This window comes from Panulirus ornatus, chromosome 15 (assembly GCF_036320965.1).
Source record: "Panulirus ornatus isolate Po-2019 chromosome 15, ASM3632096v1, whole genome shotgun sequence".
Taxonomy (NCBI): Eukaryota; Metazoa; Arthropoda; class Malacostraca; order Decapoda; family Palinuridae; genus Panulirus; species Panulirus ornatus.
Window position 1 is genome coordinate 3,272,764 of NC_092238.1, and position 26,261 is coordinate 3,299,024.

The 26,261-nt window shown below is 47.4% G+C and overlaps 1 protein-coding gene across 12 annotated transcripts in view; it reads right to left on the reverse strand.

Annotated features, from left to right (window-relative positions):
• Positions 1 to 26,261, reverse strand: part of LOC139753689 (rho guanine nucleotide exchange factor 11-like) — a 575,625-nt gene that overhangs the window by 140,678 nt on the left and 408,686 nt on the right. For all 12 annotated transcript variants that reach the window (XM_071670374.1, XM_071670376.1, XM_071670381.1 and 9 more), the window contains 2 exons: positions 15,128 to 15,221; positions 11,854 to 11,912 (listed from right to left, as the gene is read on the reverse strand). In XM_071670374.1, the coding sequence (XP_071526475.1) occupies positions 11,854 to 11,912; positions 15,128 to 15,221 (153 nt within the window). The remainder of the gene's footprint in view (positions 1 to 11,853; positions 11,913 to 15,127; positions 15,222 to 26,261) is intronic.

Sequence of the window (26,261 nt, forward strand, 5' to 3'; positions counted from 1 at the left end):
GTGATAAGGTCGACACTCCACACGAACACTTGCTAATAATGGTGGGCGCTGGTGACAAACGTATCGGAAAGCAATTCTGTTTCCATCCGAGTTCAAAAAGCATATTGATTTCATGCCCATGCATGACATGGCACTCCAGGAACAGATGTCTGGAGGCTTCTCCGTGATAAAAAAAAAAAAAAGCTAAATATTACTAAAAAAAGAAAAAAAAAAAGGGAATTCAACAACCTCTGAACCAGGGGGGTGTGACGTCAGCATCACCCTGGGGCGTCGGAGTTTACCATCGGAGCTCTTCAGCATCGTGCATGATGGAATGATACAGAAATACAGGCCACCTGCCCTGATATCTCACGTCATATAGGTCTTAAAATGAGCATGATGGGGAGACAGGACAACACACTAGTCAAGCAACATACTCGACCCGGGGAGACACTACAGATCTAACCCTAAACGAAGCTGTCACAAATACTCGGCCATTACAGTTGAGATCAGAGAAGCCAGTGGGTGGTGGAAAGAACAAATGCTGACATCATTCACAGACTTTGTCACGACTTCGGGCAAATGTCATCATCAAGTGACAGCAAGTGAAAATCTAAAGGAAGTATCCAGTGAATTAGGACGATACATTTAAGCGTATGCCATACGAATGCAAAAGACACGCACCTAACTGTCCTAAAACCTCATCCTTACTATGTTATTACAACTTCTAAAGTCTTGAGGAAGTATGCCTGCTCCTCTGTATACCTGTCACTCATGACGACATTTAACACTGCGCCCAATTCCTCGTGGACGACACCACAATGAACTGGACGATCTCATTCACTGGACGACACTGACCACCAGCAAGCACACGTCAAGCAGGTCTTCCAGCGGGCCGCTGTAAATGACGCGGTGGTCAATGGCGTAAATCTTTTGACATTTTTCCGATACGGAGGGGATGAAGGCATCAAGTGGCACTCCAAAAATAGAGGAGAAACAAGGATGGCTTACTCCTCTAAGGATGAGCCTGTGACCTTAGAAAGAAGACACCACTGTCGAAAGTGTTCATGAGTATTCTTTGTTATCCAGACCTCATTCACCATCACCTAAGTGAAAGGCATAACACGTATGACAAACCCGTACATACCTCAGGCCTCTCCAGTCATCCTTCTTAAAGAGAGAGAGAAAAAGAAATTCGCTTTGGAAAATGATAAATTCCTGCCCTCTACTTATGTACCTAAACTTAGTGTCAACAATGTGGCATTACTGTCAAATGCAATGCACAGAAAACCTTTGGCCTCCTATCCACATCTGAGCCCCACAGAGCTTTCCGCGGTTTCCCCTGATCGCTGAACACGCCATAGCTCTGCCCCTTAACAGCAAGTCACCCCCAGTATACCACATCGTTCTAATTCGCTGTCCCATGCACGCCTCCCACCCTCCTGAATGTTCAGACCCCGATCACCCAGAGCATTTTTCACTCCATCATTCCCAACTCTTCCTTCATTTCTCCTTATTCCCTCCTCCTCCCACACGTATAGCCTCATAGTCAACCCCTCCATGTGCCCAAACCATTACAGCACACGTTCTTTACCTCACTCATACATACACTTACCTCTTTACATCCCTATTTATCCCCGAGTCTCACCATCTGTCCCTTTATGAACTAGATCTTTCGTCAACTGAAGGAGGGTTGGCACTTTTGCAATATTTTTCTCGACCTTCACATGGGCGCCAGCCAACATGATTGATGTATTTTAATAACAAGGATCACTCAAGCTACGCGTGTCTCGCTGACAGTTATATATAAAAGAAAAATTTCACCTATTCTCAAAAATCTCTTCTACCAAGGTATTTGTGTCCCTAACTCGTATATGCCGAAAATTTTGGCTTTTCAATCCAATCACTGGACACACCTGGGACATCTCTGATATACAACAATTAACAATTCCCTATGTACATTATGCGGACTTATGACGAGAGTATCAAGTTTCTACCATGTACTATGCTGGAGTATATATATATATATATATATATATATATATATATATATATATATATATATATATATATATATATATATATGTTTTTGGTAATTCAAATGGCATAGGCAAAAACACTTACTAATCGCGGCCATGTCAGAAGAACAAAAAGGAGTAACAGAAAACTAATAAGGAGATTAATTCACATATACACAATTATTCTTTTTATTTTCTTCGCACTGAGCCAAGAACAGAAGAAATGGCCTCATTTGCTCATATATATATATATATATATATATATATATATATATATATATATATATATATATATATATACAAGATAAAATAAAAAGATTAAAGTGGAAGACTGCTCTGGGAAAACCGCCTGAATGAAACAGAGAACGCGAGAACAGCGAGGTCAGCTGCAAGCGCGAGCTGCCGCAGAGCAGCCAGAGAGGCTGGGTGTTATGATACGTGGCACGTGATGGTCCGTGCGTGCGTGTGTGTGTGTGTGTGTGTGTGTGTGTGTGTGTGTGTGTGTGTGTGTGTGTGTGTGTGTGTGTTGGGAGAACGGGGTAAGGAGAGCAGGGGACACTGCAGGTACCCACCTGACGGGTTGAGACAGGTCCACCCACCAGCTTCGGTGGGAAGGCTCGGGACGCACCAGCCTCATCCTCCGGCGGCCGCCGCCACTGCGCAACACACACCGCCACCCCTCCTCTCCACCTCACCAAGCACCATCAATCTCTTCCTCACATCTTACGTCCGAAACGCTGGAGTCATACTTTCACTGATGTGCTACATTGTTCTGTTCAAGTTCTACCTGCAGGTGAGGTGTCGTTAGACGCATGTGATTCCTTATGTTGAATACGTCATGAGCGGCGGGGCGCGGGGGGGACGGCGCTGCCCAGAATATAAGAGTAGCCTGACTTCTCTCTCTCTCTCTCTCTCTCTCTCTCTCTCTCTCTCTCTCTCTCTCTCTCTCTCAACTGCTGCTGCCACACTCTCACCGCACCGCCAGCCGTCATCACTCACTCGTTTTCCCCACTCTCCTGCAATACTCTCACTCGCTTTCATGCACACAATCTCTTTTCTTAGACAAACCTATCTATCACACACAATTACCGCAGAGTCTCCTCTCACTAATTCCAGCCAATGTCTCTTAGTCCAGGTAAGCACAGTATATCCCAGCCCTAGGGACTTGAGAACGCCAGGTTCACTCAAATGACGAAGACATCAAGTTGTACACTGGGGGTAAGTCATCATGTCTGCACCCAGGGACCAGGTGTTTGTCTCTCCCAGGACCTGACCCTGGCCTGGCCAGTTCATGAGTGGCGTGGGCTGAGGCTTGAGGTGACCCTGGTGGCCGCTGTGTGGGTGTGGGACGAGGTCCAGCACCTGGTCCATGAGCTCAACTGCCTCCCGCCGGTGAGGCTCCTCGCGTGGGACACAAGGTCTCCGCCCCTTTACGTGGGCGGCCGCTCTGTGTAATCATGTTACCCAACACCTCCGGCAGGCGTTCACCGTCAACACCCACAGGTACACTTCGTCTTAACCGATGCCATCATTTCTAATTCAGGAGATTCTAAAGACTTTCAGCTTCTTCCCTAGGTCTGAGCCTTTCAAGGAAAGGTACAAGGTAATGCCAAACCTGAACACAGCCAGATAGAGGCTTCCTGCCTCAGCTGCAGGTACTGTCCTCTCTCTCAGCTGGTAGAGTTACCCAGCAGTCATCAGACTCAGCCAACGGTTTCTCTACTCAGGAATGACCATCATGCTTGGAGGTGTAGGCCAAACCTTACGTCCGTCAAGCGTTGTCCTGAGTTAACGTACCTTTGGTTCATTTTACAGCTGACACTGGCTCGTATTTATATCTTTAGCGCATAGCCGAACCTGGGCAATCTGCGACTGCTAGTGAGTGAGGTGACAGGTCCTCTCGCCTTGGCCCGACCAGGCCCACACAGCTACCTCACACACCATAACTTACCGCTACGACCAGCATCATCCGTTCATTCACACCATCAATCACACACATCTGCAGTACACAGCCCCAGGGGCAGGTCTCGCCTGCAACTTTACAGCCAACTGTTTACTTATATATCTGTGTCATTCATAATCAATTTCACGTCAATGTTGCCACGGCAGCACCGTACAAGCACCAAACGAGGCGAAGCTTGACCTTATGTCTGCACACAATTCACAAGCAGAAATATCTTCTAGGGTGAAGTGTTCGGTCGAGGTAACGTTGAGACCTGCAGGAGGGCGAGGGGCCTGCAGCGCAGCCACCACCACGAATAATTTACAAGACTCTAGCGGTGGAGGGCAAGTAAGTCTGGCCGCACAAGTTTCCACACATCAACGACAACCGATTCTTTTCCACCTATGTGGCCGACACTGCCAGCTCCTCAGCGAGTGAGTGTACACACCACCAGCCCCACGAGGTAGGCACACACGACACAATAATAAGGTGCGGGCCAGAGCGACAGGTGAGGCTGAGATAGAGCGGGAGTGAGCAGAGCACACTGCTCCCCACCAACCTGCCGCTGCCCGGCTCTCACTGACGCCCGACCTGTGGCTTCACCCGGCCCTCTCCGCCAGCCACACCTCCACCAGACTCATACCCACCACCCACTACCCACAAACACAGCCAAACACACACTCACACCTAACCAACCACCCACCCACGGACACACAGGTAAACAAACACGTTACTACACCCACACGCATAAACATAATGATCTGTGAACACACAAAAACATCTGCCACTACAAACTGAGATGACCTTCGTGTCCATCAGAAAGTCTGGAGGGCGAGTAAGGTGTACTGCAGCAGCGGTGACCACCAGAGGCTGGCTGTCCACCTTCCACGTGAGGCTTCCCCACACTCATCTCTTGATTTCTTCCTTTCCCTCTGTAGCTTATCTTCGGTCTGAACGCTAGACGCACTCTCAGTCTTCACTATATACCAAAATGATATTGGTATACAGCAAATTTACCGTGAATGTTCTTTACAGACGATGAACTAATAAAGTGTTATAAAAAGTCTTTTAGTTATAGAGAAAATTTAACGATTCAGTTCATACATAAATCATCGTACTACTGTGACAACACGACAGACAGCACAAGTTACTTTCTTAAATAATCCCATTGTTATTTACGAATAACAATTAAATCTTTTAATTCAATAATCACAAAATTAATGCTTGATGTGTCACACGCTTTCATATGACACTAACATTCATTCTAGTACTTAAACTGATCGAGTTTTTCAAATTCAAGAAAATACCAGTGATACAATAGCTTTCAAGGGCCCTTGTCTATCTACCGATCATTTATCTATCATCCTTAACTACACTCCCATTTCATGGACAGGATCGAGTGGATGGCAGCCCCACAGGCCCCAGCTCGACCCTACTACTAGGACTGCTCTTCAAGGAGTCTATACTTGAGATGTCACAGTACTTTACAAGGCTGGTCGGCAGGGACACAGATAGGTGCAAATATAGACTCCATGACAGACTGAGGGGTAGTGTATGTGTTGGGTTTAGTGGCCATCAAGAGAGAACTGTCACTGGAACAATTTATCATCAGTCCAGTATATACAAATATAGAAACATTGTGTATACCAAGACTTTAAATCATTTAGTGTAATTTACGTAGGTGGCGTCTGCCTTGAGTTGGAGACCACATATCGAGTGAAAGCTACGTTTTCTATATAAACAAATATAATGAACAGTGGGCCTCCTGCAGCATTTGGAACTATCTTTAGCAGGCCGAGGAGTTCAGGCACACACCAGCCTCCACACGTGACGTAAGGTACGCCCAAGGTAAGGTGGTAACTGTATCAACTAAATATTTAACATTCCTGAACCCCTTCCACCACCATTCAAACACATCCCACATCCTGGGTCCTTGTCTCATACACGATCCCATCTTGTTGCTCTGCATTTCTGATTATTTTCTGCCATCTTCCTTGACCAATCCCGTTTCCATCTATACACATCAGGAATGTACGATCGTATTGCCCACCTGCAGCACATAACCGTCAGATACCTTCAGGTCCTCTGTTCTGTGTCTTTCCCATGCGCTTCTCTTCTTCGTCTTCACCACCCGCACATCCCTCGCCACTACTCCAATGTATCTCCAATCACTGGTCAATGGACACCACATGCTTTCACTGCATCCAATGAAAACCTTTATCATCTTTACCGCTCACTCATTACCTCTACTATTCCTAAAGTACTTCCACTTAGTTTCAGGCTTCAACCGTGTCAATATATACCGCAATCCTTCTTCCTATATTTCATAATCTTGAGTTACTAAAACGTACTTATAACATTACTAACTGCCAGGATTTCCCAGCCGGTAATTTCATTTTGAAGACGAGATACCTTTCCATATGAGGCCGTTATTGTCTGTTTACTTCATATCCTGCGGCTGTACTGTCACCACTCTCACCTCAACGCCATCTCGAAACCCAAAACACGTATCCCTCTGTAAATATATGTCTTAAAACAGTCTTAAAACATAAAGAGAAAAGCTGCATCCACCCACTGTTCTCGTAACTGTCTCTAAAATCATTCTCTTCACAAGCTGCCAATGTAGTGTACACTGCATAAGGACATCCGTCACTCAGTGCCTCTATACTGGTACTGTCCACCTCCGAAGCCTTCCTTCCCGTACGCTAGGTTCAGCGGGGGCTGTCGTCCTCCCACTCTGTCATTTCTCACAGTCCTCCCTCTCCCCACATCTTCTATCATCCCCACAGCCACCTCTCGCTCCCATTCTCCCACATCTCCTCATGGTCCGACCTGAGACATACTTCCTCCTCGACTGTCACTAACAAGGCCATGTCAAACTGTTGTTTCCATCATTAACTGTCCGTTGGCGTCAGTAGTACGCTCGGGACGAGGAGCCCCGATACGTCCTTTCGATTCTACGTTAAATTCGTTCTTTACGTATTTCTGACCTGCATAATTCACTAACTGGATAACCAAATAATTTTAATCGCACTTTACCTACAGTTCCTCGGAAATTAGTCTATGCATAAGGAAGTACATGTCATTCACTCCAGGTAAAACATCTACACACACATCAAGAGACCTGGTACCGTAGCAATCCAGACTTTTACTGGGTAATCTATTCATCTTTCGTTCGTGCTCAACTTAACAGTGTCTTAACTTTCACAATCCTCAATCACTGCTACGTTGCCAAGCAACATAGGAGCCACCAAACAACACTAGTGTGGAAAGTTTTCAACATCTACAGAGCACTGGCGGACCATAAATGAGAAGCCTTGCAACGTTAGAACTTAAGGATGCCATAGAACTGTGGCCGACCACTGTAATGCTCTGAAAATACAAGTGTTAGGCAGACCCAAAGGTCCACTATGGCCAAAAATGCCGCTACTCCAGTGAGAGGCAGACAAAAGACCCAAGTTCAGCAGACCGCAAGAGACCTGGCCATCAAGAGAGGTGTCGACACACAACAGAAAAAAGTTTATACATGTTTAAATAAACGTGAGCAGCAGACGGGCGCAAACTGAGGTGATACGACGCAGAGATCCGGATGGATCAGAGCAATGAACACCTTTAGCACGACTGCATGACCCTTGGGCACGACGGTACGACCCTCAGGCACGACCCCACGGCATGAAGGTTAAGCCTCTGGCCTGGCTCCTAAAAGTCAGGGTCAAAAGTCATGCAATCATAACAATAGGTCGTAACGTTCTGTTCAGGGATCGTACCGTTGTATCAAATGGTTGACATATCTGTTGCTTGAGTATGTGAGTGTCCACGAACAACTGCAGCACTTACGCGTTTGTCGGATTTACGGAAAAGCTGCTTTAAAGTATTAAAAAAACGTGAATTCCACCTAAAAATGTTGCCAAACTACACATATTTTACTCGACTCGAGATGTATTGAGCGACAAGAAATGTTCTGCCGGACCAGCGGAGCGAGGTCCTTGACCACACACGTGATGCAGAAGAATGGAAACGTTGACAAACTGCGGGAGTTGTTGCCGCATCCCAGACCTCAGTAACGTCCAGCAAAAGGCAGAGTTGAGGGATAACGAGGGGGGTGGGGGTTGTGAGACTATGGCAGTACCGTGAGAGCGGCAAGTTGGTCAGGAGGTCAGTGGGCGTGGGTGGCGGTGCAGCGGTGGGCGCAGCGGACCAGGCCGAGGAGTGCGGGCGCCCCTTTAATGTGAGCAGCGCGGGCAGGGGTGAAGGCCGAGACGGTGGCGGCGGCATCGATGAGAGGCATCATGACGTGCCACCACAGCCACCGATAACAACCCGAAGCCTGACACCAAACTCACCCAGCTACCCTGTACCGCCCCGCCGGCCCTCCTACCCTGCCACCACCACCACCACCACCACCACTACCACTGCCCCTCCCGTTTATCCTGCTGACCACGACTCGCCCCACCTACATATAGAAACACTGGCATCCCCAACAGTGAAACTAATAATTCCACAGTCACCTGAAGACCCGCCAACCCAACTAAAGACCCACCATCCTACCTGGGGACACCAACCCATCTGGAGACATTCACACCCACCTGGTTACCACTCATGGAGGCCTGCATCACGTCTGCTGAGGACACAACTGTTGATTCTACTCCAGTTGCTCCCTCCCTCACGACACCACATTAACGACAATATACATGCAACACCAACAGCAAACGTGAAATCATATTATTTTATTTCTTCTTTCATACTTGATCGCCGTTTCCCGCGCTATCAAGGTTGCGTCAAGGACAGACTAAGAAAGGCCACATCCTCTCATATCTCACATCCAATCTCCAGCTGTTATGTGTAATGCACCGAAATCACAGTTCCTTGTCCACAAACAGGTCCCATGTACCTTTCCATGGTTTACCCCGGACGCTTCACATGCCCTGGTTCAGTCCACTGACAGCACGTCGACCCCAGTATACCACATCGTTACAATTCACTCTACCACGTGCACGCATTTCACCCTCCTGTACATTTAGGCCCCGATCGGTAAAAAAAAATTTCACTCCATCCTTCCTTCTCCAGTGGATGTGAACGGATGCAGCCTTTCCTCGTCTGTTCCTGCGCTACCTCAAGAAACGGCGGTCATTTTATATATAAGAGAGAGAGAGAGAGAGAGAGAGAGAGAGAGAGAGAGAGAGAGAGAGAGAGAGAGAGAGAGAGAGAGAGAGAGAGAGAGAGCGTGTGTGTGTGTTCCATTGCATTCCTTGTAAGTGTCAGTAAGCAAAGCACGTGTGCTGTCCACCTGACTCCTCCGCGTCCCCCATACCAACACGACCAACACCAACCAACGATATCTATTCCTCACATATTCCTCCTCCCCTGGGTCCAAGACGGGCGGGTACCTGGTGCACGACCAGGACGACACCTCCTTGTCTTTCGATTACCACAGCAGCAGCGGCAGGAGTAGCAGAAGGAGGGTCTCGGCGGGGCAGGGCGGCAGGAGGTGCTCCGCCGCCGACCACGGCTGACGGTCGGCTGTCACTCAGCCCCGACACGCGCCTTCAACACGTTCCCCCATCCAATTTCCCCAACGTAATCGAAGTCGACGACTTTTATCATTCGTGTATGTATGCAGGCGGGTGTGTACTTATGTATGCATCTACTTATGAATGTCGTCATTATATACTTTCCTTACCCCAATTCATCGTGGAGTGATCTATTTAACCTACAGAAGAAGAGTGTTTGCAATCAACGCCCAGTTCCTTGCCAAAATTTTGCCTTAAATATACATATCAGTATTGGAGATACTGTTAGTACTGTGCGGGCAAGGTAAGAATTTTACAGGAAATCTACGCGAGTCTGTACGAGATGGGTAATCACTTCTGCACACAGCAAGTGACAGTGACACGACCTCCACAAGATCTGACGACCTCACAAGGCATGATCGTCCACCTCAGTGCCTCGAGCGCCATGCCTCTGTACCCCATTGCTCTCTCCCGTGCCACAGGTGCCCGCCCCTCACCTCATGTGCCTGTACCCGAGCCTGAGCTAACCCACCCTCGTACCTCAGGTGCCCACCTCCGTGCCTCACCGTGCACGCCCATGTGCCTCACACGTTTACATGCACGGTGCCCGTCACGTGTCATCAGTGTAACCACCCCGTGGGAGTGGGGTATATGTAATTAGTACAAAGGCCTCTACATGGTGGCATGCGTGGCCAGCCTGTGACACACATTGTAACGATACAATATCTCTCCTCCGGTCTGTCCAGCTCTACGTCGCAAATATACGGATAAATGTAACTTTAAGTTTCAAGTCATAAACTCATTCTCACTCAGGCAACTTGTAGTCAAGTGTTTGCTCCGATCGGTGATCCTTGAGTGACTTAATTCGTAAAGACGAATTTCTACGCTATGCGGGGTCTTAAAATCATCATTCACACGGCGATGTCTCGTCCCTCGAGTGTCATTCGAGCGCATGATGGCTAGTCATGCGCGGGGCGTCGTACACAAGACGGTCTGAGGATACCGTAAAGTCCCACCCGCAAGCGTCCGGGACGGAGCTAGGCTACCAGTAGCAGACGTCCTGCTCGCTATGTATACATTAGCGTACACCCGGTGACGCTGGTGCTTAAGCCAAGCATGCCGCCTTGCAAATCATACGACTTGATACGCAATACGCCATGAGACTTGATACGGCGTATGAGTTGATACGCTTGCTTCCTGTTTAGGCTCTGGCCGTTTTAAGAATCTCACGGCAATGGAGGGTACCGTGGGGGAAGACAACCAGTCAAAACACAAGGACCGTAAAGACTCATGTCTGGGTAATAACATCAGTGACATTATCAAGATAACGTCACTCCACTAAAATAAACCAAGTCACTGTATAACAAGAAGCACAACACAACAGTGATAATGGATCCCCTATGTTCTTCACCGTGAGGACTGTGCGAGACACTGCTCTTAACCAGTGACAAAAGATATCCATCCGGCACTGCCCTCACCATAGTGCCAAGGACGGGCTTGTGCCACAAAGCACTTTGGATGAACCACAACGCCCGGCCAGTGACAACTCTGGTGGCTATTCTATCCCAACAAGCTGGCGGAGATCGCTCAGTGTGAGTAGTGGGATTCAGGGAACCTGTGTAGAGGGTGAGGTGAGGGAAAGATGACGGAACTACAGACTACGTGACTATGTGGGAGGGGACAGGGCACTCACACAAGGTCCTTGGCTGGGTGTTTGGAGGAGCTAAACGACCAGAAGTTCGTGTGTTGTGAGTAGCAGCAACACAGTCACTCGTGTTCCGAGCCGCACCCAGCTGAGAGGACAATAATCATAGGACCTGGTCAGTGTGAGTGGGAGGGATCAGGACAGACTTACGCCACTGGCTGATGTGCTGGAAGGGATGGCCATGATATAGGGAGGTGTTCCCGGAGGGATGGCCATGAGAGGCGTAACTAAGGGATGGCCGTGAACAAGCCATAAAGGTTATGACTGTAAGGGACACGAAAACACCCTTTGATGTGAACGATGATACAACCGGACGCGCGGCGAGCCGGTCCACGGTGAAGATAATGCCAGCGCTACTGGCTCCTTTAGTCCAACATCTGACAGCCTAAGCTGTCCTACCAACAAGCTGCAACTTTCTGACGTCTCACGTGAAGGAAACGAAACTTTCGGTGTAAAATAACGAGACGCGTCCACCGCACATCACACGCTCCTCTGTCGGTGGCCACACACATGGTCCACACAGGTAATTGGCAAACATCAATGCATAACAAGTCGACCATCTGCACAATCGTCCAGGTTCGAACTTTATAACAAGGTATGGTAACGGGGAGACACCCTCCCACTGCGACCGACCCACTGCATGGAAGTGGTGTGGTCGCAGAGGGACGGCGCCCCTGAAGGAGCGTTGGCTGTACTTACCCTGACTTGGAGGTGGGAATGTTAGGGTCACTGTGCTTCCTGCTCTCCCTCGTCCGCTTCTGCAAGAAGAGGAACACGTTAAAAGTCTCGCTCCTCCCTCCACCCACTACGGGGTTCCACCGCACCTTTCACTCCACAATACACCCTACAAGCCTTACGTAACTCCAAGCTAACATTCATAATTACAGACATTCATAACCGAACACACCTTCCAGAGGAAAGAAGGGATGCGGCTACTGTGAATTAATTATATACAGTCTTAAAAATTAGTAGCAAAACAAATTCATAACTTATATCTATCTATCTATCTATCTATCTATCTATCTATATATATATATATATATATATATATATATATATATATATATATACCTGTCTCAAAATACTGCTAATCAAGAACATCTTCATGGCTGTATATGAGAGGCCTAATGATCATAAGGGAAATAAATACTAAAATATTTCACTTTTGTGGGATGCGGAAATGTACTTCCATTCTACCACACTCGCTTAATATTGCAACATCACCTACATGTCTCACTCCTGCTTCTCCCTCTGGTTTCCTTCTTCCTACATCGCATTTTCCCTTCGCTGTCTGGCCTCTAGGACACACCTCATCCTCCTCAGTCACGCTATTCTTTCTCCCAATCTAAACACCTGGTGTTTGTCGCACACATGTTCTTTAGTTAGAGGTCGGAGCCATCTTGTGGAGATGTCCATACCTAAGATAAGGAGTTGGTATCTCCACAAGAACACTGTGGTACATCTAGGGTGAGGAAGTACCATGAGAACAGAGGGGGTACATCTACGAGGTGAGGCAGTACCACGAGAACAGTGGGGGTACATCTAAAGGCAGTACCACGAGAACACTGGAGGGTACATCTAAAGGCGAGGCAGTACCACGAGAACACTGGAGGGTACATCTAAAGGCGAGGCAGTGCCACGAGAACACTGGGGGGTACATCTAAAGGCGAAGCAGTGCCACGAGAACACTGGGGGGTACATCTAAAGGTGAGGCAGTGCCACGAGAACACTGGGGGGTACATCTAAAGGTGAGGTAGTACCAGAAGAACAGTGGGGGTACATCTAAAGGTGAGGTAGTACCACGATAACACCACAAGAACACTAGGGTACACCTAGTAGAAAGGAAGTACCATGAAAACACTTGGGGTACATGTAGTGGTGCCAACGATATACTCTAGCCTCCGCTCTCTTGCATTGAGCTCTCCTACACACTAGGGAAAGAGGCAGACCTTTCATACACTTCTCCTCCCTCACATTATACGCAGAGTACAATGGACGACCTCCTCGATCCCCGTCCATCTGCACTACATACTCCCTCACGCTTTTCCCCTCGTTCTCCATTTTTCTCGACAGGTCTCTCAACTCCAGGAAATGTGCAGAGGATATGGCCCTCAGTACCCGGGGTCTGGTGGCGCCACGGGCTTCGTGACCACAGACCACAAGTATTGGTTCCGCCTGTCTCTCATTGTGACACCTGCCTCCTCCTCCTCCTCCTCCTCAAGTCATTTCCTTAATTTAACTTACGAACATCACCCCTCAGGTGTGACTCAGGTGTACCTTGCATGTATCTCGCTTCATCTGTACCTTACGTAGCTACTCTCGGGGTCAGTGTTCTACCCTGGCACCTCGGTCAGGAACAAAAGCTTCGCCAAGGAACACGGTCCAGGGACTCATATTCTTTCACTCGAAGGAGCAGTATTTGTTTGTCAACTTAACTCTTACTTTCCTCCGAGACACTCCGAATGATGCTTCCACTGCATCTGTTCTTCAACCGTTTTTTTTTTTTCTTTTAATCACGGTTTCCGCATCGAGGGTGGAATAGGTGATGACAATAACATAAGACACGCTCGGGCTGTCTCTCCTACATCCTGAGGGCTCTCTACCTTCATCCTCAGACGTGTACCTCCTCATCCTCCAGGATGTCTCTCCTCTCACCCTTCCGGCTGTCTCTCCTCACTACAGTCTGATTGCTCTTTCTCCACACGGGAATATCAGACACGGAAACATTTTCCCTTCCCTCATCCTCATTCTGCCTTAATCTCCGCTGGTAAACTTTGCAAGTCTACTGTTCATAAGGTCAAACACTAGACGCAGGAAACCTGCCGGCTTCACCACCTCCCTCACACAGATATTCCTGGTATTCAGTCAAGAATGTCTGATAAATGTTGCTTACCCGACTTTCCTTCAATTTTCCATCACCATGACACTATTAGTTCTTTTCTAAAGACAGGACCACAGCCATCTGCTCTCTCCTTCCTCTCTCATTCAACTCTGGGTGATTCTGGCATTTTGTTTTTCCACAGATTCATCAGTGATTTACCATAAGACGTTCCCTGAAACTCTCTCATCACAAGGTCTGTCCAGCACTCTTGTCCTTGGAGACCAGAACAGCACGTAGGTAAGACGGTGTCCCTCTGCTCGCGTCCCCTAAGCTCGCTCATCTGACGTATCACCCAATTTGCTTCTGCTATGAGACTAGTCCTTCTCCCTCCTCTAAGATGAATGTATTGGCTCAGCCTGTTTCAGTGAGAAGGGAACCGCTCTGACCCTCCTATGTATTGTCCTATAGCTTAAAAGTTTATTCTTGCAGAAGTATTACGATTTCTTTCTTCACTCTCTTTAACGCCATGAGTTTTGTGGTCTTTTCTCATAAAAAAATGTCATAGCTTCCGTAAGGTTAGGTCTACTGGCAACATTTTAACCTCATATCTGCTCCTTCTCTCCTACAGACTCTGGGGAATACGTCATGATCCTTAACATCCTCCAAGGTCCTGGCAGGGTCAAGGATATGCATCAGGCAATAACCTCCCATTCCTCTGCCTTCCGTTTGCTTCACAAACCAACAAACACATTTCCATCCCCCCCCCCCCCCTAATCAGTCAACTGCTTTCATAATTGATGGACGGATCTCTCCTTTCTATCTTAATCTCAGAGGCGTTCCTTAAGGTTGTGTTTTATCTCCTGCATTCTCATTCCTCTTTATCAATTATCTCTCGATCAATAATCTAATAATTCATTCGCATGCCAATGACCCAAGTACACACTACCTCACGTTCCATGATGGTCCCACTGTATACGTGCTAGACCGCAAACCTAACTATATACTGACCCACTCACCCACCCACCCACACACACAATGAAGGTGGGCACGACGCGTGGTACAGCACCAGCTGGGACACTGCCCGCGTGGCAAGGGGCTAGGTTGTTACTGACACCTACAGCGCGTGCCACAAGAACGTGCACATCAACTCACCCGTCCATGCTGTTTCTCCTTCAGGCTCTCTGATCTGTTCACTGGCGTGCCAGACTTCTTCTTGGGCTGCTGGAGGCTGTGTTTGGCCGTAGGTCTGAGGACATACAAAAAGATTCAGTTAGTAACCATAAAATAACAAAAAAATCATGAACAAATAATGATTCATCTACGTATGAATCGGAGTGGACGTAACACTTATCAACTGGTACACCATGGAGAGTGTGTCTCACATCTACAACTACACTAACACCTGTTGTAAGAACAGGGAAAGTATTGCTCTCATGTACAACTACACTTCACTACATCTGCGGCACAACGCTACACACTACCTCTACAAATACTCTTGAAAACATAACATTCTAAACTTACTCCCTTTCTTTTACAGTACAAAACATGATACATGCCTCAACTCGTGATTAGCTCGGATAAAAAGAAAAAAAAAAAAAGACTGTGATTAAAAAACAAAACACAGAAGATATTAACCTGAGTTCCTCAGAGGTTAGCAGACCCGACTCTTAAGAGGGAGAAAAAAGGGACGAGAATTCCCAAACTTCGCTGTTCCAGGAGAAAGACGTTACCACAACGATCATAAAAAAAAAACTGTCGCTTTATAGTCATCATGGAATACAGGCAAGGCGATGGAACATCCCTGGGACACCAGGGATCCACAACTACTTCGTAAGAGAAGAAGAGGATCATTGTCACATCAACTTCGACGTCAACGTTTCAACAGAAAGGTCTGGAGAACCTAGGTCTGCCGCCAGCGAGCCTTCCCACAATCAACAGGAGCTCTTCCACGAGAGAGAGAGAGAGAGAGAGAGAGAGAGAGAGAGAGAGAGAGAGAGAGAGAGAGAGAGAGAGAGAGAGAGAGAGAGGCTAACAATGCAATCATCAGGGATATTTCCTTTCCCATCGCCAGACTTCAAGGAGACATCTACAATCGAAACAGATTTTCAAAAAATAATCGGCGTGCCACATTTCAAGGAGATATCTGCATTCAAAACAGATTTCCAAGAAAGTTACGAACAAAAGCCCATGGTGAAAGTCATCCCCACTTCAAAATCAATTAATACAAACAGCAAATTAGAAAACGGCAAAGACTGCCGAAATAAATGCCACACCTACGGCTTCCACAAACAGAAGCACAATTACACACTGTCGAGGGCAATGGTCAACAGGTTCCATTTTTCAATAGCAACAGGTCCGCGCACATCTAGGTAAACAAATCTAGGTAAACAAAGCAGGTCATGCACTTATGTCCCCTCCTCAATGCTCCGGCAAGTTATGTATAGGGTATATGGGAAACCATACTTCTATTTTTGTTCATGAATACATATATGTTCCCCACACGGTCAAAACAACTGCAACAATACACACACACACACACACACACACACACACACACACACACACACACACCATCTGACTACTGGACTCAACAGGTAAATGGAACAGGTAAATGGACTAACGAGGGGAAAGACAGACGAACAAAAAATTCCACAAAAGTCTCTTACGTCAGCTGGAAGTCATGATTATTCAACATTTCCCCCGAGTCAATAGTACAAAAATGTTCATGGAAGTAAAGCTATGAATAACTTGTGCGAGATCTGAACCAGAGAAAATAATGTTCCCTTTAACCATTAACTAACCCCAGTGGACACACTGCATTGGGGTACATCCGGTAAATAACCATGTTAAAGGTAACTTTACAAAGGTATTGCTTTAATGAAGAGAACTGAATGTAACTCGAAGGAACCAACATCCAATTTTCTTTGGCCTTACCTGCCCCCTCCTCCTCCGTGAGACTATCTATCCACATACATCATACAACATCACCTCCTCCATGGATCAGGTGCATCACAGCCTCTTATTCAACCCTCTTCCCCCTCCACACATTGATCTACACAGATCCTAACATCAAATTCTCTTGATAATAAATACAATAACTAATAATAACAATAATAATAATAATAAACAAAATAAATGAGAATACACACAATAATGAGAATACGAAAAAGAACAATAACAAGAACAATGAAATCATCGAAGTGGTTATTTCGCTAACAGATATGTCGGCCCAGGTGCGTCGTCAAACGGTATTATGCCGACATTTTTACCACTAAGTTTATAGGGCTTCTCGTCCAATGTATTTCGAGCTATGGTCCACACCTGGGATACCCTGAGGTGAGCGTGGAGTGGGGGGGTTGTCGTGAGGTTGGGGTCTCACCCTGCGTTACGGTGAGGTTGGCCCCCCCCACCCCCAACCTCAGTGGGAGCACGCTGGCTGTCTAGGGGGGTTGGGTGAGGTTGTTTGGTATGATATAGTTTGGATAGCAAACTTTCCCTGCACTTCAAGATGGCACATCCCCCCCAGGCTAGCAGCACTCGGGCGATTCCCGCCGAACTTGGTGAGAAGTGTAACTCCGGCAAGTTTTCCCTCGACCTGCATGAAGCTCAATATCTGCAAAAATCTTCCCTCCTGTAGGAAGAGTCGCTCCACCACGGTAATATAGTGGCGCACTGAACAATATCGGCATAATACCAGGTTATCCATCGGTGCCGATATCGGCAAAACTACCGGTGCCTATAACTTTAAAGCCACGGGAGAAATAAAACACAAAGATGATACACCAAGTAATCACGGTTAAGAAAGGTACAGAAAAATAAAGTGCATGATGAAATATGGAAGACACAGGGAAAGTAAGAGTGGTGGCAGAACGCTCTACAGTACAGTGTAGACACTGTAGACTGCAGTACAGTAGTGTAGATACTGCAGACTGCACTACAGTACAGTGTAGACACTGTGGACTGCAGTACAGTAGTGTAGACACTGCAGACTGCACTACATTACAGTGTAGACGCTGTAGACTGCACTACAGTACAGTGTAGACACTGCAGACCGCTACAGTACAGTGTAGACGCTGTAGACTGCACTACAGTACAGTGTTGACATCGCAGACCGCGGTACAGTAGTGTAGTTACCGTAGACTGTACAACGGAGGAGCTGGGAGAGATGTGCGGCGGGACCAGAGTGATGATGGCACCAGGGACCAGCAGGTGTGGTGACGAGGGGGAGGAGGAGGAGGATGTGTGTGTGTGTGTGTGTGTGTGTGTGTGTGTGTGTGTGTGTGTGTGTGTGTGTTGCAAGAGTGGATGGGAGCCCTGCCATGACACGTAAGGATGTAGGGACTGACGACACTCAGGGATGTTACCAACACAAGACAGTTAAATATTATTTCACATCCCACACGCCTAATACAGCTGACTGGGTACAGTGTTTCTAAGTCATCACGAAGGCTCGTACCGTAAATCATTCGGGGTAAAAAAAAGACCATTCAGGGAAAATCCTATGAAAAGAAATAATCATCAAATTATAATTATCTTAGACTTCCATCTTGTATGATACTAGAGAATGCTTACGTGTATTTACTGATGTAAATAAACAGGATTCCCAAACGGTGGCCGTAACTGCCCCACTGCAAATTACACCAGTTCACAGGGGCAATGGAAAATGGGCTTCATATTACACAGTGTCATGCACGGGGAAAACTCCAAGCTTACTGATATCAGACACGTGCCAAACTGGGGGGAAAGGAACACGTCCCAGTTCGACTGAGAACAACGGCGTATTTCTTTGACACAAATAATGCGCAAACCACATAGGCTACGTCGTCCACCCAGGTCAAGAAAATAAAACCAAGAAAAAAAGTGAGAGATTAACTGCAGACTTTTAAATATTCCACGAAACTTAAGGACAATAAGAACAAAGGTCCATTAGAGCGATTATAACAATATCATCCTACTTAATTAAAGGCAAAGTTCAAATTAAGGGCTTTGTGTATGACTGCCCCACTGAGAAGAGAAGAGAAGAGAAGAGAAGAGAAGAGAAGAGAAGAGAAGAGAAGAGAAGAGAAGAGATGAGAAGAGAAGAGAAGAAAGCGCACGTCACAGGTGACGGGGAGAACAAGCGAGGACACACGTACAGATGACCTGTGCAGAACTGGGAAGCGCCCGCTTCTCTGGCACAATCACCACATCAACAAAATACCTGACCTTTGTCATTCACTCAAGACGCGACCTCGATGGTTCTTGGCTATTACACCTCTGGATGTCAAGGAACAAAGGAATCCATCTTATCTATTTAATTCTGTGCCGATTATCAGCTCATCATCCAATCTTAGGGTAATCAACCAATCCTTAAATGATCAACTAAACATTACTTATCCGACTGGGAACACACACACACACACACACACACACACACACACACACACACACATACACACACACACACACACACACACACACACACAAGCAGACGGACAGACACACAGATCAAATACATAAAATACACTGGTTAGAAGAGTGACAAATAAAGAATCTTAGAAGCAGCGTGAATCAAGCGTTCAGTGAATAAAATGTCACGTTAAAAATAAACGACCCAAATACGTTTTTAAAACATCCATTCCCTTATCATTATCACACACACACACACACACACACACACACACACACACACACACACTTTGCGAAAGTCTCTGAAAAACCTGGCCACGCTGTAGTATCAGAGGGCATGACTTGTATGACTGGGAAGAACACATGGATCTACAGTTTCCTGAGCAGAGAGGGATACCACAACATCATACCAAGGACTGCTTGGTCTTAAGAGTCTCCTCAAAAGGAAAATAATAAAAATAATAGGACATCACAACGCGTTACTGAAATCAGACAATTTCTAGCGCCACCACGAGGGAAGAGCTCTGTTCCCCTGGGAAATAAAAGTGTTGATTCCCACCCGTTACAATGAGGCGTCGCGTCGGGTCGTCATCGTCATTTCCACATTTCACCCCAAAAATAAGTGAAGTAAACGTCATCAGCTGACGTCATCAAGCTATGGTCATCATCAATGATCATGTAAACAAAATGTAAATCAGATGATCTTTCACATTCTCGCGTGTCAAGTCAGGAAACGGATGAAACGCACAAAAAGATACATCGAAACATACAAAATAACTGGACTTCAACAAACGTCATATCAATGGTGGAGAAACGTCCAAGATGGAAAGATATTATTCATAGAGTAATCATGATCACAGGGTAAGCAATGTGGCACGGTAGTACCTGACCCACATGTTGCAGGTACCGCCAAAGCCATGGGCCGCCCCGAGGCAGGAACGCACTCACTCACTGGACCCCATACCTACAATGTAATCGACTGACCAGGTTGTGGGGGGAGTACGTGGGCCTGAATCAACCTGACTTGATCTAGGAGTTAACAGCACAGATCGGTGGGAAACCAAGTATAAGAGAAAAGACGGCATCGATGAAAACAGAATATGGTTTAGTGCCACCAGGGTGGAGACAGTATACGATATAGGGGGCCAGTATCATGATACTGTACATGGATCAGTATCACGACAATATATACGGTGGGTAATACTGTCAACGCTGGTGGATGTGAGTGTAGTAGTTGCTTCGAAGACAGTATAACTGGAGGCTTGACCAAGCTGACTACAGTGCACTAAAGTTTCCGAGGGAAATGTCACAGTGTATGTGGAGATGTTCAGCACTATAAACGAAACTACACATATACCATACATCACAACCATCTTTCTCTCTCTCTCCCTCTACATCACCTTCCTTAACCAGACTATCCTCTCTTCCTCTCTAAACGATTCAGTAAAGGAGTAAATAAATAAATATTCTAATTATAAGGGGAAAATAAGAAGGGAAAAATTCTTGAAGACTTTCCTCGGACAGCTGTTGCAGTGAAGTGGGGGGAAACGTCGACACAAGCAAGAGTTACAACACCGCCACCGGACTATATGAATCGGCCTGAGACACCAGGAGGTGGCTGGCCTGTGCATGGTGGCACAGGAGGCTGTGGTATACTCTGAAGCCTGGCTCTGATAACCAAGAGTACATCAGGTCATTTACAATAACCAAAAATAATTGAAAATAAAGAAAAAAAAATGGAAACCATGACAGATCTATCCAAACAACACCTTCCACGGAAAGACTCTAAGAACCAAATTTTCCGAAAGGGTCATCATAAGTGTACTTAAGAAAAGATAAGTAAAACTCGAGGTATGTTAAAGTTATGCTGATTCTGTCTCGACTCGAACATTATCGACCGCCATGTGGAGCGCTCAGTACCGCTCACTGTGTACACCCATGATGTCACTGTGTGCGTCGTGTGCTTGCTGTACATGCGACTGTGTACGTGTGGAGGAATTAGGCGTGTGAGGAACCTTGGGGTTGATGTGGAGGAGGTCGGTGGAGTTGGTGAGGCCTGATCCCACGCCGAAGTCTCACACCTGCCTGCCGACCAGGTACCTACCCAGGTGGCGGCCTCAACACCCACCTGGCCACTCACACTATTATATTCTTAGCTCATCTACTGAACTAATAATGGGAGATTGTGTATCCAGATGTAGGTCGGCGTCGGCGTCCCTGTTAGTTCACGATCACGGAGCAAGTGTTTTAGCTGACAGGAATAACTGAACGTAAAGACATCTGAAATTCTCTCGCCCATCCACTCACAGAATGAGCATTGGGTGTACAATAAACTAGCCACTGACGGCACAAGTTACGGCGTCAGCGAGGTAAAAGTTATGAATATGACGGTACAAAACTGTACCGATGGAAATGGATGACTGTACCGCGGCACAGATTCAGCAGCAAGCATCACTAATACAGGGCCATAACAAGACACATTAAAACAGGAGGAAATCTCTTTGGCCTTGCTGGGGTCACGAATCATTAGATGCCTTTATAACTGTCGAATGAATCATCTGTTTTCACATACCTATGACGTGCATCTAACACAGCCACCACCTTAACTCTGGCGAGGCACCAGCCCTACGCTTGTTGATCATTCACTACGACCTGTGCTCTTACTGGAGCCCACAAAATACCGGTGAGAGTGATGGAGGTGAGAGTTGTGAGAGTGAGGAGAGAGGGATAAGGAGTAACTGATGTTGCTTACACTTGATATTGGGGAATGTGCTGTGCGAACACCAGGTGAGGTGGATGTAGGGGCTCCGTGTTGTACAACTGCTCCTGATCGTGGTAATGGGCGGCGTGTAGCAGCCTGGGCTGTGAGGACGCCGCGGGCGGCACACTACTCGCAGGCAGCTGCTGGTAGAACACGCCGCTCGACGGCTTGGGTGGCAAGGCGGGCGGCGTGAGCGGCGGACCACTTTCAATAATTTCTTGACTTCGTCGCTTGCTCGTCCGGCCGTCCCTGTTCCTTAGAATGGCGATGAAAGTCTTTTGGTAGGGAGCCTGGGGCATGTTCTTGGCCTTCGGCAGCGTTGGAGGCTTCTCCCCTCGGGTCTTGCGAGCTGCATGGTCGTGGCTGGTGATGGGCGCCGTAGCGTACTTCTTCTTCCTTTCCTCGAGGGTCTGGTGGGACTGCTGCTGCTCCAGCTGGGACTCGGAGCCATGGAAAGAGGAGCGGCGGGGGGAAGGCATCCGCGGACGGGTCTGCGCGTGCGGCCGCAGCGGACTACGTTCCACACCAGGCAGGTGCTCCACGCTGTTTTTCCTCCTCATAAACATGGCCGCAACACTGACACTACAAGATCAACACAGTTACCTTCACTATCACCAGTACGTATATCCTAACTCTCCTCCCGCACGCGCCTCGGCCTATCTCTCGCTACCGCCACCACTTTCATTCTACTGGGGAAAGGTTCCACACACGACCTTTCTTCCGATATAGATCACAGTATCCTTCGAGGCAGCACACGAAATCAGGTGGTATCAATTAATTTCTTCATATTCGGCGGGGCGTGGGCGGCGGGGAAGGGGCGCCGTATGACGTGTTATGGAGCATGATGGTGGAGGCAGGCAGTACACGGGCGCGGACAAGTGGCAGATAAGAGCACACATGGCCAGATAATGAGGCATCACCGCACATCCATCGCTCTCCACGCCTCGCACTGCACTACCACCTGTTACAGTGCCAAATATCCCAGGGCAGAGGGGTCGGCCTGTGGCACCGGGTGGAGAGAGAGAAAGAGAGAGGGAGAGAGAGCGAGGGAGGGCGTGTTACGGAGCACCAGCGTAGCCCAGACTGACGAAAGCTAGGCAGGAAGCGCTCAGTGATAAGGCAGACGGACTGGTGCTGCTCCCTTGCTCCAACACACCGTCCTACCTGCTTCTCTGTACAACACCCGACACTCGCTACACTTCACTCAACACCACATCACCTCAGAGTATTCATAACGTATACCACGATGATCGACACGGGTGCCGGGGACAGCGTTCAGTATGGTGGCTGGGGTTGGTTTGTTGGCCAAGAACATGGGGCTTAACTTCAGGAAATTCCCGATACCATGCTGGTCAGAACAACCTGCCTTCGTCCGGTACTTGTGTACACGTCCACTGTCACTCTTTGTACACAGTAAATACAACGACTGGCCATACACCGACAACTCAACCAACGTTAATGGTATCAATTATTTCCTTTAAAGATGGTTGATTCCCTCAAGTACGCTGTAATATTCTCTATTCTGTAAAATCCCTTCCCCTAATGCCAGTAGGGTAGTGGCACCCTCAAACCACACCAGTAGGGTAGTGGCACCCTCAAACCACACCAGTAGGGTAGTGGCACCCTCAAACCACACCAGTAGGGTAGTGGCTCCCTCCAACAACACCAATGGGGTAGTGGCCTCACTCTACTTCACCAGGAGAGTAGTAGTCTCGTCCCACTTCATCAAGAGCGTTGTGGGTCCCTCCCACATCACGAGGAGGATATCTACCAAGCTGGTTGCAGCCTCGTCCCACTTCACCAGGAGGGTATTGACCTTTCCAATTCACCAGGAGTGTAGTAACCTCCTCTCAATTCACCACGGGAGTAGTAACCTTCCCCATTTCTCCAGGAGGGTTGTAGTCTCGTCCCTTCATCCGGAATGTAGTAACCTCCTCCCACTTCACCAGGAGGGTAGTGACCTTCCCCACTTCACCAGGAGGGTTGTAGCCTCGTCCCACTTCACCAGGAGGGTTGTAGCCTCGTCCCACTTCACCAGGAGGGTTGTAGCCTCGTCCCACTTCACCAGGAGGGTTGTAGCCTCGTCCCACTTAACCAGGAGGGTTGTAGCCTCGTCCCACTTCACCAGGAGGGTTGTAGCCTCGTCCCACTTCACCAGGAATGTAGTAACCTACTCCAACTTCACCCGGAGGGAAGCAGCCTCGTCTCACTTCAACAGGAATGAAGTGACCTCCTCCCACTTCGCCAGGAGGGTAGTGGAGACCCCTGCCACTGGTGAGTGAAGGTGATGGCCGGACACGAGGGGGCAGGGGGGGTGGGGTGGGGGGGATGGTGAGTATGGCGTCCAGGATTGACCCCACACAGTGCTGTACCAGTCACGCCCCAGCTGTCAGAGCCACCTGAACCTTCACACTTGAAGCCGATAGACTCACCCGGCTCGTCCTACCTTTCCACCTTTGCATCTCCCACCAGGCACAAACAATACCTTCTACACCGACACCCACCCACCCACCCAACCCACCCCAGAAAATAATACAACAATGGACTCAGCCTCACCAGCGGTCAAAGAGGAGCTCATAATGCCCCCCACCCCAACCTCCTACAGGCAGAGGAACAGATTCGTCACACACCACCTCGTAATATATTCATGGAGAGTACAGCTTCAAACATACCAGCATGTGAGAAACGGGTAATGTCAGTCATAACGGAGAACAGACGGCAGCTGCAGCACACGCTGTACCGTCAGTGGACATGACAAACGGTAACCACAGTATGTATATACAGTGGTTACACCAGAGATCACAACACACACACACACACACACACACACACACACACACACACACACACATACACACACACACACACACTGTATAATACCAACACTGGGTTCAAAAAAAAGTATAACCTTAACGTCGATGTGGGTCAAGGCGAAGAGCATCAGCCGTGGGTTACCACTGATGAACTTACGAAATACCAACACGAAATATAAATAAAAAAGAAGGGAAAAGAAATCCTATACACGAACATGGAGCGGAGCATTTCTTTCCCATCAACATGGAACAGACAAAACCTTTTACCGAGCCGAAATGAAACAAGAATTTTAAAGTATACTGCACCAAACTGGCACGACGAATGCCTTCTCTGTGCGAATATGAGAGGAAGACCGGCTCACACAAGACCTACCAAGGGACACCTGAGAACTCAAATCACGCAGATATGAGGTAAACAATACCTTACATCGCATAGACAAGGTACAAACAATATCGCATCACAAACCGACATCGCCAATCAAGTCTCTTACAACTGGGAACACACAGCAGCTCAAATCATGAAAACAAGGGATAAACAATAGACTGTGCCACAAATACGGAGTAAACACTACTGCAAGCAAGTTCAAAATGGAACAAACAATAGCCAAAGCTACTTCAATACGAGACCAACAAAGGGCAAAACCAGTCACTCGTAGAAAAAAAACGACTGGTTCATCACACAAATAAGTTGTTAAGCCAACTTAACAGGTGTTGTAATGTAAAAGCCAGTTCACATCACAACATCGCATAAATAACCTAACCTAACAACACAATGTAACATGAGAAAATCAATACCAAAAACACTGAGCTTAATGAGGCTTACTGCACAGCTCACTGCGATAAGGTGCTGATGTTCCTAAATATATACGGGTCAGAGAACAGTTAATAACGCAGCCTAAGGAAATAAATTACAACCTAGCACAGCGCAATAGGAAAAGAAGTACATTACATCACCACCGGAAAAGTATTACAATATAGGGACCATACCACCATAACACAGAACAACAGACCATCACATGAAAAAAAAAAAAAACAATATACATCACCATATCCCTTATAATAATAGTGAAAAAAATACAGTACACCACACCATCCTGGATAAAGCAATATAACCTCAATACATCTAAGGAATAACCCATACCCGTGGTAAAGACTATATCAAGTACAAAGGAACAACTCACTACCACGGCAAAGACTATATCAAGTACACTACAACCGTGAACACAGTAAGTGCCACACCACAACTGGAAAATTCTCATATATCACACTGCCCTGGTGCAGATACCACACTACCCTGATGCAGATACCACACTACCCTGGTGCA